This window comes from Mandrillus leucophaeus, unplaced genomic scaffold (genome assembly GCF_000951045.1).
Source record: "Mandrillus leucophaeus isolate KB7577 unplaced genomic scaffold, Mleu.le_1.0 Scaffold147, whole genome shotgun sequence".
Classification (NCBI taxonomy): Eukaryota; Metazoa; Chordata; class Mammalia; order Primates; family Cercopithecidae; genus Mandrillus; species Mandrillus leucophaeus.
Window position 1 is genome coordinate 4,638,423 of NW_012101443.1, and position 13,201 is coordinate 4,651,623.

Sequence of the window (13,201 nt, forward strand, 5' to 3'; positions counted from 1 at the left end):
GGCTGGAGTGCAGTGGCACAATCTCAGCTCACTGCAACCTCTGCCTCCCAGATTCAAGCAATTCTCCTGCCTCAGCCTCCCGAGTAGCTGGGATTATAAGCGCGTGCCACCACGCCCAGCTAATTTTTTGTATTTTTAGTAGAGACAGGGTTTCACTCTGTTAGCCAGGATGGTCTCGATCTCCTGACCTTGTGATCCGCCCACCACGGCCTCCCAAAGTGCTGGGATTACAGGCGTGAGCCACTGCACCTGGCCAATACATTGGAAGTGAACAGTTGAAGCTCTAGAAGTAGAGAAATCGACTTTAATAAATGTACAGGCCAATAAAAATAGCAGGAAAATTTGCTATCAGTGGTTGTCCTCTCAAAAACAAATCTGAGGTGGGATGATGATTTTAAATCTTGTTTATGGGTGGGATGATGATTTTAAATCTTGTTTATGGGAAGAATGAATTCCTTTAAAATAAAAAAATGGCATAAGAAGGTTTCAGGGGCTAGGCTTGCACTAAGATTCTAAAGAGAGACACCTGTTACAGTCTATATACTAGATTAAATGAGGTAAGAGAAAAAGTATTAATAACATATCTAAGGCTAGTAAAAGAGGCAATCAATGAAGAATAACAAAAGCATGAGGACAAAGAGAAGAAACGCAGATTCACCTATCAGGCCTAACTAAAAAGTTGTAGGACTTATTTTCCTTTGGGGCCTATCAGACAATCTCATTGATTAGGAAAGCAATACATCACACATCTCTTACATTTGCTGATCTACACTATACATACCAAAAACAATAGTTTTTCCACACGTTAAAATTTGAGGCTGGCTTCCAAATTTCAGCCAGCAATGTTAAAAGACAAGACTCAAAACCACCAAATAAGTCAGCCCCAGTGCAAGGCAATCACTAGCATCGTAGAACAGCATCGCCCAGTACTAAGATGAACACTCACACCCACGACCTCCTCATCCTGCAGTTTTTCAGTCCCATGCCACTGTCTGCGTGACCTCTTTCCTACTCTGACTGTCCTCACACAGTCCAGAGGCCCTGTCCTCACTGTATCTGGCATAAATAATCAGCTGTTGGCTTCATGCTCAGCTGCATATGTTGTTCACCTCTGTCAGAGAGCACTGATAGCGTTGTAGCAAATTTACATTTTGCATGTCAACCAAAATTCGGTGACACACCAGAGAAGGGCTTTCAGGTAGTAAAACAGGCCTGAATATAGCAAACCACTTCGTTGATAAAGCAAAATGAAAAAAACAATAGAACTATGAACAGGAGCTCTTGAGGCACAGGATATGGAAGAACAAGAGTAAGTTTTACAGGGCATTTGAAACAACGACCAGACTAGGAGGACTATACTGTAAGGAAAGAAGAATGTCACCATGGGGTGCGTATGCGACCAGGCTCAGCTCTATCATAAATTCTTTGCCTTCCCTCTAAGACAGGCGGATGGCAAAGTTAGGGAAAGAAGCTAATTAACAAGGATGAACTGATTCCAAAACCCTCACCATTGTCTTACACCACAGGCATTTCCAATCCTGTAGACGGAGAACACTGCCACACGTTTTGTCGCAGACAGCACACTTGGCACTTACAGGCAGGTTGCCCTCGAGCCACTGGTGAGGCATCGCCACCTGTGGAGAAGGAAGAAAGGGCAGCCAGGTGAAGACTGGTGGACACCAACCTTACCCCAGGGAAGATTTTGAATCATTTCTCACTCTAGGGGATCGGTAGTATATTTCATGCATAGCATTCACTCATTTACCCCACATTTATTGAGCATCTACTATGAACGTTCAAGCAATATAAAAGTAAGGTAAAGGCTTGCCCCTCAGGGTTTAGCTGAGGCATGAAAAGGGATGACAATAAAGTGATTACTAAGTGTTACCAGAAATCCATATGCATGGTGCAATGGAGGCAAGGTTTTGAAAGCAGAGGTGTACTGTTGACAGGCAACCCCAAAGTCTGAAGAGTGAACATCTCAGCTAAGCCTAGGCATCTCAGAGTTCATCAGAGGTCGACAACAACAGCCCAGCACAACGGCCACTTCTAAGCTGTATTCACAACAGATTTCCTTCAAAATCTAAGAACTAAAGGAAGCTATGAAGGATTGAATTAAAAATAAAAACTCGGAATCAACCAAACCTTCTATTAAATCCTAATAATAAGCATTCCTACTTATCTTTCTCAGCTTCCACAAGAGCAGAACATAAAAGAGGAGTTACTGGGAAGAGAGCAGAGACAGAGCAGCAGCTTACGCCATCTTCATCTTCTATAATGTCCTTCCCAATGGAGGCCAGGGTAGTCCATTTACAGTTATTTGTTGCTCTCACTGCACATCTTTTGTGAGCCTTGAATTTACACACTGAAAAAAAAAAAAAGAGCAACTGCTTTTAAGTGGACAAGAACTTTTGGACCAATGATTAAAGGAAATCACAGCATAAAATTTTAAAAGGGAGGGAGGAAGTAGAAGAAAACAAATATATTTAAAAGATTAAATTATTCTGCAACAATAGTGATGGTATTCTAGAAAACAAATATGGCTATGTATTTATGAAGCACTTTTATCAAGCTCTAAGTAGATTGCTACTTAGAGGAACAGAAAAGAAAGAAATGCAAAAGAATTACTGCTGTAGAAGGCAGACAACACGCACATAGGAGAGAGGGAGAGAGGGAAGCAAATAAAATTTGGTAGCAGGTCTGCTGGTGATATCCTATTTTTAAATGTAGGTGCTGATTATATGAATGTGTTCAATTTGTAAAAATTCATCAAGCTGTACATTTCTGGTATTTGTATTTTTCTATACATATAAAATACTGATTATAAGTCTGAAAATGTCAGTACGATAAAGTTGATCCAGAGGGGCTGTAAAGTGCAAGTATACCAATAAGACAGCCCGGCATCATGGAAAATAGGTTGGTGAGGGTCACAAACACGGCCCGATCTTCGGAAAGTATTATGTTGAGATGACCAAATGACAAATGTAAAAAGAAGGGATGATGAAGTGATGCTGTCACTACAGGATTCACTAAATCTCCCCAGCCATATTATCAAAAGGAACTTATAAAAGAGAAATTGGAGGAAATAACTAGGGGGAAAAAAGCAGCCCATATATGGAAAAACAAGTGAACTACAGGTTATCTGAAAAGTTAACCATACTCATGAAAATCGGAATTTGACTATTATTAAACACGTTTATCTCTCTAAGGAAATTATTCAAATATTAGTGGATACTGATATTAAGTCAGTTCCTGACTTCTAGCTAAAAAGTTAAAAGTAGAAATCATTTCAGTGCAAACATACTAAGGTAAGTGTTGCTAAATTTAAATGCAAGGTATCTCCTTTTCATGTGATTTTCTGGATTTCCAAGTCAATCATTAACAAATTTTGTATCACACACCATTCTCTTGAAACTGCCTTAATTTGATATAACATGAACCCAAAAGTTTCAGGTAAAATAACTAAGATGTCTTTAGCCAAATGTTCAAAATGCTTCAGGTATCATGACTAATCTATGTACAAATGGATGGTTAAACTGAGCTGGTTTATCCTTGAAAAGTATTAGTCTAGGCCAGGCACAGTGGCTCACGCCTGTAATCCCAGCACTCTGGGAGGCCGAGGTGGCGGATCACCTGAGGTCAGGAGTTTGAGACCAGCCTGGTCAAAAACGTGAAACCAACGGCCGGGCGCGGTGGCTCAAGCCTGTAATCCCAGCACTTTGGGAGGCCGAGACGGGCGGATCATGAGGTCAGGAGATCGAGACCATCCTGGCTAACACGGCGAAAGCCCGTCTCTACTAAAAAAATACAAAAAACTAGCCGGGCGAGGTGGCGGGCGCCTGTAGTCCCAGCTACTCCGGAGGCTGAGGCAGGAGAATGGTGTAAACCCGGGAGGCAGAGCTTGCAGTGAGCTGAGATCTGTCCACTGCACTCTAGTCTGGGCTCACAGAGTGAGACTCCATCTCAAAAAAAAAAAAACAAAAAAAAAACGTGAAACCCCGTCTCTACTAAAAATTTAAACATTAGCCAGGTGTGATGGTGCATGCCTGCAATCCCAGTTACACGGGATTCTTATGAGACATAAGAATTGCTTGAGCCCAGGAGGCGGAGGTTGCAGTGAGCCGAGATTGTGCCACTGCACTCTGGCCTGGGAGACAGAGTAACACTCTGTCTCAAAAAATACCAATAATAACAATAATAATGATCATTCATACAAATTGGAAATGTTTTGCTTCCCTTCTCTTTTGTGTACTTTGAAAAATTCTTTTCCTTCCACCATTTTTGTTATAAATGAGTGTGTAACTCAAACACAGACTTCATATAGAAAATAATACTTCACTTGAGGCTGGGTGTGGTGGCTCACACCTGTAATCCCAGCACTTTGGGAGGCCGAGGCAGGTGGATCAGCTGAATTCCAGAGTTCATGACAAGTCTGGCCAACATGATGAAACCCCAGTTCTACTAAAAATACAAAAATTAGCTGGGCATGGTGGTGTGCGCCTGTAGTCCCAGCTACCCGGGAGGCTGAGGCAGGAGAATAGCTTGAACCTGGGAGGTGGAGGTTGCAGTGAGCCGAGATCATGCCACTGCACTCCAGCCTGGTGACAGAGTGAGACTCCATCTCCAATAATAGTAATAATAATAATAATAATAATAATAATAATACTTCACTTGAATTTTGTTGCTGATGAATCCTAAGTGTGAAGACACAGCACCATCAGAAGGAAGCTTAGCTTGGTGAAAATTTTTACAATGACTTATTCCCTTTTGCTCTAACATAAGTGATTACTTTAAACTGATTGGTTAGCATCTCTAGGCCTTTTCATCTATTATGGTCTTTGTCAAAAGTGGAGTCCTAAAACTATCTGCAACATATTTCCCAGGGTGCTTTGTAAGTACAAATAAGTACTTGATATTCACAGTCAATATCTGGCTTCTAAGGGGAAAAGCAGGACATAAAAGAGAGTAATGGTATAATTTCAGAGCGTTTTGAAAATTTTGCCATTAAAAATCGAACAGCCCACTAAAAATAAAAAAATCACACTTTTATAATAATAAAGTGCTTCATGTAATGAGCCTTGAAAATTACCAAGTTGCTTAATATAATATAACACTAATAATAAAAGAAATCAGACTGTAATTATGGTAACTAAGAAATGAAAGTGATCAGCACACACCCGAATTTTGTTAACAAATTTCTCCAAACAAGTTATTCTGAAATAAAGCACCTTCCCCTGACCTGTAAAGTTATTGTTTAAAATGAGAGAACTTAAAAAATAGGCCAGGCCTGGTGGCTCATGCCTGTAATTCCAGCACTTTGGGAGGCCGAGGCGAGCAGATCACCTGAGGTCAGGAGTTTGAGACCATCCTGGCCAACATGGTGAAACCTCATCTCTACTAAAAATACAGGAATTAGCTGGGCGTGGTGGGAGCACACCTGTAGTCCCAGCTATTTGGGAGGCCGAGGCATGAGAATCACTTGAACCCGGAAGGCAGAGTTTGCAGTGAGCTGAGATCGCGGCACTGCACTCCAACCTGGCAACAGAGCAAGACTCTATCTCAAAAAACAACAACAAAAAATGCAGACGTAATAAGATTATGATTTTTTATTACAATATTCAGCATTTACTATACTAAATCTCTGTGAGTGTTAAAAATCAGTTAAGTGTCGTGGTTTAATCCCCGCATTTCGGAAGGCCAAGGTGGGAGGATAGCTTGAGCCCAGGAGTTTGAGACCAGCCTGGGCAAGATGGTGAGACCTAGTCTCTACAAGTAATAAATAAAAAAAATTAGCCAGGCATGGGTGGTGCATGCCTGTGGTGCCAGCTACTCGGAAGGCCAAGGTGGGAGAATTGCTTGGGCCTGGGCAATTAAGGCTGCAATGAGCTGTGATTGTGCCACTGCACTCCAGCCTGAGCAACAAAATGAGTCCCCCCATTGCAAAAAAAAAATCATTTAAGATCAAAATTCGTAAGTACCCATGATAACATATTTTGATGCTGTTGATTTTTTTAAAATTATCATTTATCTTTTTTGGTTAAATTATTGTTTAAATAACTGTAAAGGACAATTATGCCCTGAAATTACAATTAATATTCTTAATTGACTTAGGGGATTATTAATAAATTCGATTTTTCTGTCTGCTATTTTTCATTCATATAATATTTTATATATGCAAAGCTTTAAAATAATAACTTTAGTTATTCAATATACATCTAGGAAACAAATCAGTGTGGCTTCATTTTATTGTGGAAATGAGGGTAGAAAGGCTAGTAAATGTAGTGAAGGCTTCATAGATTGGAAGCTGAATTCTATGCTCATACAAAGTTATTCATGTTCACCGTGGAACACATCATAATATTTGCATCTCTTACAATATTTAAAGCCTCTTGTATCTAATGTTTTCAGTTTTATCAAGCAAGCTGCTTATTCAGATTTTAGGGGGTTTTCAAAAGTGTAAGTATGACTTTGATTATGATGAAAATATCCAGAACAACCATATTCTCATAAAATATAAAAAGGCAACTTTTTTATATTTATTAAACCCTTGGGATTTTTAAAGTCTTCTGCGATGGTTCTGAAAATACTAATAGGCAAGATACTGCAGATTTAAAAATTTTTACCAACAAAGGAAATGAATACTAATATATAATTTTCATTAAAAAATGGTTTAATCTGATAATTGAGACTTTTTAAAAAGTCTTGAAAATTATATTATTTATAGAAGAATATAACAAATTTATTTGTTTTGTTTCAGTTTTTTGGAGATGGAGCTTCACTCTTGTTGCCCAGACTGGAGTGCAATGGCCCGATCTCCACTCACCGCAACCTCCAACTCCCGGGTTCAAGCAATTCTCCTGCCTCAGTCTCCCACGTAGCTGGGATTACAGGCATGTGCCACCACGCCTGGCTAATTTTGTATTTTTAGTAGACACGGGGTTTCTCCACGTTGGTCAGGCTGGTCTCGAACTCCCAACCCCAGGTGATCCACCTGCTTCGACCTCCCAAAGTGCTGCTATTACAGGCGTGAACCACCGCACCCAGCCAAATATAACAAATATAAAGACTTTTAAGTTTCTTATTCTCACCAAATAATGTAATTTTCATTTTTCTTTTAAAATGCTTAGAAAAAAATTCAGTCATTCCACTACTGACTCAATTTTTAAATACATATATTTAATAATGTATAACCCTCAAACCAGAAGGGTACCACAGACTGTCTCAGATGTGGTGTCTTTGTAGCATTTTTGGAATAAAGATTTTAGTAAAATCTTTAAAATAATACCATATAATATTACAGACCTGGTAGGAGTTATTCGGCTCTATGTGAACCCTTTTAGATTACTAAAGTCATCACAAAGGCCAATCAGATCTCTTTTGCAATCATTCTTTAAGTCTAAAAAGAAAGCTTTAATGCCTTCTCCAAATTTTCTCCTTCATGAATTTTAATGCATCAAGCCCATGATGCAAATTTGGAATAAGTTTCTTACAAAACAGTTACAAACTTCTTGCAATTTATTGAACTAGAAAAGTAGTTTTATTGCATGTATTCTCTCATTAGTTTTTATAGTGATTCTGTGAGGCATAAATGACTATTATCTGCATCTTATCGATGAGGAGAGGAAAGTCTAAGTGAGTTAAACAATTTCTCCTGGTTATAGTTTGTAATGGTGGAAGTGGAAGATAGTTTGACTGAAAAGCTCTATTTTTGGTTCGTTTTTTTTTTTTTTTTTGGAGATGGAGTCTCTCTTTGTCGCCCAGACTGCAGTGGCACCATCTCGGCTCACTGCAAGCTCCGCCTCCTGGGTTCACGCCATTCTCCTGCGTTCACGCCATTCTCCTGCCTCAGCCTCCGAGTAGCTGGGACTACAGGCACGCACCACCATGCCCGGCTAATTTTTTGTATTTTTAGTAGAGACAGGGTTTCACTGTGTTAGCCAGGATGGTCTCGATCTCCTGACCTCATGATCCGCCTGCCTCGGCCTCCCAAAGTGCTGGGATTACAGGCTTGAGCCACCGTGCCCAGCAAGAGCTCTATTCTTTACCACTATGCTGTATCATATTAAATATTTGAAACAATGACATATCACAGATTTTATAGTTTAAAATCAATTAAGGCTGTGACTCTATTACTACTTTATTACTTAATTATAAATAAGTGATATTCCAAATTACTTAAGAAACTTTTGGATTAGAGAAAAAACGCTGGTATTATTATTATCATATATAGTTCAAAAAGTAGTACACAGCAGTGTAATCACTGAAGTATGAAATAAAATAACTCTGAAGAAGGTATGAGTTTTCTGTTGGCGATTATTAATGTATTTGCTTTTGGTGGTCACTGCTCTTACATTAAAAATAACTCACAAATCTGCTCATGCCTCTAATCCAGCACTTTGGGAGGCCAATGCAGGAGGATTGCTTGAGCCCGGGAGTTTGAGACCAGCCTGGGCAACACAGTGAGACCTCCATCTCCAGAAATTAAAAAAAAAAAAAAGATTAGCCAGGTGTGGTGGTGCTTGACTGTAGTCCCAGCTACCAGGGAGACTGAGGTAGGAGGATCATTTGAGCCCAGGAGGCTGAGGCTGCACAGAGACTTGATCATGTCACTGCATTCCAGGCTGGGTGACAGGGTGAGACCCTTTCTCAAAACAAAACAAAATAACAACAGCATAGGCCTTATTTTTAGAAAATTTTAAGGAAATTAAAAAGGATGATACCTATGTAGATTAAACAAATGAAATGAAAGAAAACAATATTGAAAACAGTCCAATATAATTAACAATCAGAAATTCTGCCAAAGAGTATATACTGTCCTCACAAAAAGTTTTGCTCTCCATAATCAACCAGAATAAAGAATACCAGAATGATTACACAAGGTCCAAAGATTTTTTTTTTTCTTTTTTTTAGGCAGTAGTTCCTAGTTTCTTGGGGCTGAAATGCTGTATTTTGATTTATGTTTCCTTTAAATGACTATGTTATTTTTTTCCTGAGCAAAAATATTTCTCAAGCTAGTCCTATGTGTGGAAAGCCCAATTTAAAGCTACAGTGAAACCAGCGGTGGCATGTCTACAGTATGGTCACTGTCTGGAGAAAACACATGCTAGGTGCTACAGTACCTTCGCAGGACAGGCCATGGGAGGTGACTCCAGAAAGACTCTCTCTGCACACGTTACAGAAGGTGGGCCGGGCGTGGGAGCAGGCGTACCAGTTGTGCATCCCTGAGAAATGTTCCACATTAAACTGGGCCACCTAGAACAGAGATGTGAGGACAGATGTACCAAGCCAGCGAACAAGGCTACAGATGCTGAACTCTTTGGAATGCATATAGTTATGGTCAAATTTTCAAATCCGTCATTTTTAAAACCAAAGCCCTTTGCTTTAAGCTAAGAATTTCAAAATCTGGTTTAAACAAGTTGCTGAAGGAGTGTACACATACTTACGTTTGCACAGTAGAGCTCTAGCCCTTTGGTTAACATTTATTTCCTAAGAACACGAGACGGAAGAAAAGATGCTATTTTACCTCGTAGGGTTCTCTGGTCTGTACAGACTTCAGCGAGCTGATCCAATCCTCCATCTCCTTTCTGTTCTCAGCACACAGCATTAGCCTTCTGAAAGGAGTGATGATCTGAAAGGGATAATTCAATCTAATGATTGTTAACACCCAAAGAGAAAGATTGTTGCAAAACCTGACACCTTCTGAGGTAATTCCATTTCTAACCTGAGTCTTTATTTCTTATGTTTTTGTCCTCTGTATGATAAAAATAATGTGGTCTAGGAAAGAAAAAGCCTAAGGAGTTTTTCTATCTTTGACCCTTTTGCTACTTACTTGGGCTCTTTAGCCCTTTTTTCTAAGGCTATAAACCCAAAGACACAATGCATTCTTATTCCACGAAATATATCTTGCAAACTGATTTTAAATATACTTCAAAATAATTCATAGTAAGCTTAGAAGGAATACATAGTTTTCAATATGGAAAATATTTTTAAATTAAAAATCAAAGAAATATAATATTAAATGATTTCTTAATTATTTTAGTTTTCAATATGGAAAATATTTCTAAATTAAAAATCAAAGGAATGCAATATTAAATGATTTCTTAATTTTTTTTTTTTTTAGTAGAGGCAGGGTTTCACCATGTTGGCCAGGATGGTCTGGATCTCTTGACCTCGTGATCTGCCCACCTCGGCCTCCCAAAGTGCTGGGATTACAGCTGTAAGCCACTGTGCCCGGCCACCTAATTGATTTATTATGGTATCAACAATATTCTGTTAATATTTAAATAATATTGAGTTTACATATCACTTCTACTGTCTATTTTAATAATTTATGAAGATTCTTCCTCCATTGTGTAGAACTCCACTGTACTAGTATTTAGTGAGAGCAGGGACAAAGAATTAACATAAACAGCCTTCTGTCGGCTTTAGGGAAGAAAAGAATTGCGATTTTTATCTTTTTTCATGTCATTAAAAAGGCAACTTAATTACATTAAGGACCTTAAAGCAAGTGGAATGAAAACTTCACACTGTCACAGGATCAAAGTGCTTCAAAGTAAGATTCTGAAATGACTTGAAAGAAGCCCCTATTTATTTGTAAATACAATATTCTGGCTATAATCTTGAAGTTACTAAATCCTACACATTTACTGTCAAGAAAAGATCATTTATTTACTTGCAGAACAAGAGAAAAATGTTGCATTCCTACCTGGAAACTATTTCCAAAGAATAAAGCACATATCTATTTATATAGCAAATAAGAATTTTTCTCAAGTTAAAAGCCTCTTGATCAAGTGATAAGTCTAAACGTTACATTGGATTATTGAGCAGATTTCACCAGTAATGAAAGAGCAATAATCTTCTAAAACAAACAAAAAGAAAAAATGAATCCTTCCCAAAAGGAGTAAACTAGTAAGCCTAAATCATTACTATTCATCTTGGAAAATAAGTCCATTATTCAAAACAACAGAGAGATCAATCCAGTCTTAGCTACTCACGAGTCATTGCCGCCTCTCACTTGTCATGGGTTCAGGCTACAGATTCCTTCCTTAAACCCAGAAGCTTTAAATACATCTAACAGGCACTCACCCTTAAATACAGCCAGCCAAAAGTCACATGGAAGAGGAGCACCAATCAGTCAGCTCTGGATATTTGTTAATTGCATATGAAATTGAAGAGAACCTCACTTTTGCATTTTCTTGTTTTCCACGACCCTCTTTGGATAAAGTTTATTAACAGTTGGTCACTTCTCTTCCTGAATAAATAGTTAATGCAAAGAACAATGCCTCTCATTACTTAAGAGCCAAATGGATGCTTTATTGCTTCAAAATGTTTTTCTAGGACAGCTCATGAGATGCAGCAGAGAGGTACCATTAAATCATAATACACTCCTGGCTCTAATGACTGGCACAGCATTTCAGAGTCTCCAAGTTTCATTGGACTCGCTGATGTTTTCTGAATAAATATTGTCTCTAGCATTTACTGTATTTATTTTTTGCTACCTTATATGATGTAACTCTAAGGATTCCCTCTCCTTCCCTTATATGAGATAAAGTATCATGAGACAAGCATTATTCAGACAAATAAAGCAGGCTTGCTATTTTGTTCTTTAACTTTGTTCTTTGCTGAATTCTAAGTAAAGCATGATGACTAATGGTTTTAACTGTCTTTAGTGCCTTTACATTAAATGTCTTGTAAAGTCACTGTAAATTCAAGAAAAAGGGGAGAAAGAAGGATAAAAAATAGCTTCTAATTTTTCTTTGCATATTTGGAATTACACAAATGCCTCAATTCTAAATGATTTCAGCAATATAAATCATGTGTGCTTATATACTAATAAAGTAAAATGTACACATTTGCAATTTCTCCTTTTCAATAAAAACCTGTTTTAAAGTGAACAGTAATAAGCAAGGAAAGATCATAACACATTTAATAAAGTTAAGTTTTCCAGAGGCAAAAAAAATTGGAAAGTTATTTTGATTTATAGCCCTTGTGATTAAGAAATCTACTGATTATAAAATGACATTATAAGAAGTCAGTATGAAAAAGAAATCATACTGGCTTTGTGGCCACAGTGCCACAAATACCTCAGTGAGCAGCCCAGAGTTGTCTGGGCTTACTAGACGAGCCTGGCTTACCAACAAACCCGTTAATGCCTCCCAGATGGACCTTTTCTTCCTGGGGTAATCCCTCGGCAGTCCTTCAATGCTCTAGTCCCCTCCCACCTTTTATTTAAATTCTTCCTCATCCCAGACCTTCCTAGGAAAGGATGGGACAGATGCAGCTGTTGACTGACAGGCTCTGGTTATCCCTAGCTGAAATGCATTACACTGCAGCAGCTTCTCATCGAAATCTTTATTAGGAAGATACCCGGGGAGGAGCAAACTCCAAAATGTATTATTATGTCCTTATTTTGAGAATAAGATGTCCTACAAGTGAGTAGGATAGGGGAGATGGAAGGATAGAACGCAATCCCTCCACCATACTTGGGGGAGGGGTTATTCACCAGCGAAAACCAGGCCTGGTGGGGAGGACAGGCCCAGGATGTTTCTGGAACTAGAAGACGTTTTACTTTTCCTGGAAGAGCTGAAGCTCACCTATCCTAAAATGTCTCCGAGTCCTTGTGCTTACCTCAACCCCACTCTAACTGCCTCTCCTACCACCATCATATTTACCAATCATTTTTTTCAGACATATCTGAACTTACTTCAGTAATTTTTTCAAACTATAACCACCCAGTCCCACATCAGATTCTGGGGTACACCTGCCTGTCTGTTCATCCATTCAAGCATTTATTAAGCATGTACTGCCTGCCAGGGCCAGGGATAAAAACCACATGGGATTTGCTTTAAAGAGGGTACAAGGAAGACAAGAAGTAAACCAAGGATTACTTTGCCTGAAAAAGTACTAGAGAAGATGGGGTCCAAAGGACAGACATCTAAATCAGTTTCGTAAGTGCTAACTCAAATAATATATAAACTTTCCATTAATAGAAATATTGCCCCACCTTGGGAGTTACTGACCTGTAAGGATTGAGCCAACGACACTATTATGTAAGAGTCAAAAATTTCTCAGTCTGACAATGCATATAAATGCATAAAACAGACCAAAAAAATTTGGCATTAAATATAAAAATCTATAGAAGAGTAACATTGTAGTTAAGATGTCAAATATATAAAGGTGTGCAGGCTGAAAAAAAAAAAAA

At 38.6% G+C, this 13,201-nt stretch overlaps 1 protein-coding gene across 5 annotated transcripts in view; it reads right to left on the bottom strand.

Annotated features, from left to right (window-relative positions):
• Positions 1 to 13,201, bottom strand: part of DGKH (diacylglycerol kinase, eta) — a 124,964-nt gene that overhangs the window by 79,888 nt on the left and 31,875 nt on the right. For 4 of the 5 annotated variants that reach the window (XR_001005447.1, XM_011974636.1, XM_011974635.1 and 1 more), the window contains 4 exons: positions 9,524 to 9,628; positions 9,120 to 9,252; positions 2,259 to 2,365; positions 1,509 to 1,634 (listed from right to left, as the gene is read on the bottom strand). Coding sequence is in view for 4 of the 5 variants with exons in the window: in XM_011974636.1 (XP_011830026.1) it covers positions 1,509 to 1,634; positions 2,259 to 2,365; positions 9,120 to 9,252; positions 9,524 to 9,604 (447 nt within the window). In the remaining variant the exon portion in view is untranslated. The remainder of the gene's footprint in view (positions 1 to 1,508; positions 1,635 to 2,258; positions 2,366 to 9,119; positions 9,253 to 9,523; positions 9,629 to 13,201) is intronic. The other variant, XM_011974639.1, reaches the window with a different exon arrangement.